The sequence below is a fragment of the Austrofundulus limnaeus genome, unplaced genomic scaffold, assembly GCF_001266775.1.
Source record: "Austrofundulus limnaeus strain Quisiro unplaced genomic scaffold, Austrofundulus_limnaeus-1.0 Scaffold300, whole genome shotgun sequence".
Lineage (NCBI taxonomy): Eukaryota > Metazoa > Chordata > Actinopteri > Cyprinodontiformes > Rivulidae > Austrofundulus > Austrofundulus limnaeus.
Window position 1 is genome coordinate 215730 of NW_013952702.1, and position 1357 is coordinate 217086.

The 1357-nt window shown below is 37.4% G+C and overlaps 1 protein-coding gene across 1 annotated transcript in view; it reads left to right on the forward strand.

Moving 5' to 3' along the window:
* The window catches only part of LOC106526919 (MLLT6, PHD finger containing), a gene marked incomplete in the record, with an annotated part of 27789 nt that overhangs the window by 9355 nt on the left and 17077 nt on the right, over positions 1 to 1357 (forward strand). The window contains 2 exon segments of the mRNA XM_014021645.1: positions 852 to 945; positions 1241 to 1351. Of these exon segments, the coding sequence (XP_013877099.1) occupies positions 852 to 945; positions 1241 to 1351 (205 nt within the window).

Here is a 1357-nt window from a genome sequence, read left to right on the forward strand (position 1 = left end):
TAAAAGTAGCAAAAGGTTAGCTAAAAGCTATGGAAGAAAAGTCTAACTTAAGCTGGAATACTCTGACTAAAATGTGAGAAAAAGATTAGTATCAGAAGGCTTGTAAGAAATTAAAAGTAATAAAAGGATAGTTAGAAGATTAAAATAGCCAGGGGTTAGCTAAAAGTAGCTAAAGGCTAKCTTGAAGCTAAAAGTGTCAGCAGGTTAGGTAAAAGTAGCAAAATGCTAGCTAGAAGCTATGGAAGAAAAAGTATTAAAGCAGGAATAATCTAGCTAAAATGATAAAAAAAAGTTTAGCTGAAAGTATTAGAAGGCTAGTAAGAAATTTAAAGTAGCTAAAGGTTAGCTAGACACTAAAGGTGACAAAATACTAGCCTTTTTATTAAATCAGTGCATTAGTTAAAATAARCAAGGCACTAGCTAAAAGCTAAAATAACAAAATGCTAGCTAAAAGCAAAAAGAAACTTTTAGTTACTTAAATTGAATTTAGCTTTTAGTGTCACTAAAAGCTAAATGTAAATGAAAATGCTAGCAACAAGCTAAAATTAATAATTGGCTAGCTAGAAGTATGAGAAGACAAAGCTCCACACATGGTTGGACTGTAATGCTGTCCAGCAACGTTTTAGTAATAAACTCTTAGATAAAAATCACTAAAATAAATAAATTTAGCTGTTGTCCATCTGTCTTCGTCAAACGTTTGGTTTGTCCTGGAGGACAGGTGAACGTCCCTGAGTTTGTTCAGAAATTTGACTCAGTTTTGTGGTCGATATGAAACTGTCCCTGGGGTGTTGTTTGTTTGTTTGTTTGTTTGTTTGTTTGTTTGTAAAGCTGACTCCGACCTGTTTGCTCAGTGCTCAGATGGCCGGTCTGCTCTGTGAGGAAGAGGGACCAGAAGCTGACAACGTGAAATACTGCGGCTACTGCAAACACCACTACAACAAGATGGTAACAAAATGAAAATATTTGATTTTTCTTTAACAAACCTGGAAGAAACCAGGTGTTGATTTGATTTCATATAAATAATTTAATGAATCAGTTTTTACAGGTAAAAGTTAACTTTTAATTGAACGATTACCTCATCGTTCCCATCATCTTCCTCCTTGTTKTCCTCCCCCTCCCTCCCATCACGTTTCTCCTCCTCCTCCTCATCGTCTCAGAACTCCTGCGTCTTGTTTTTAATCTCACAGCTGAAGCTTCTGTAAAAACAGCTTGTTAAGTCTCTTGTTTTTGCTCTGAGCAGCAGAAGAAGCTGCGCTCCAGTGAAAATGCAGGAAGCTCCTTCRGTCACTCCAGAGGTCGCTGCGACTCTCCGCCGCAGGAGAAGCAGCACCACCACCACAAACAGAGGAAGGTGAGT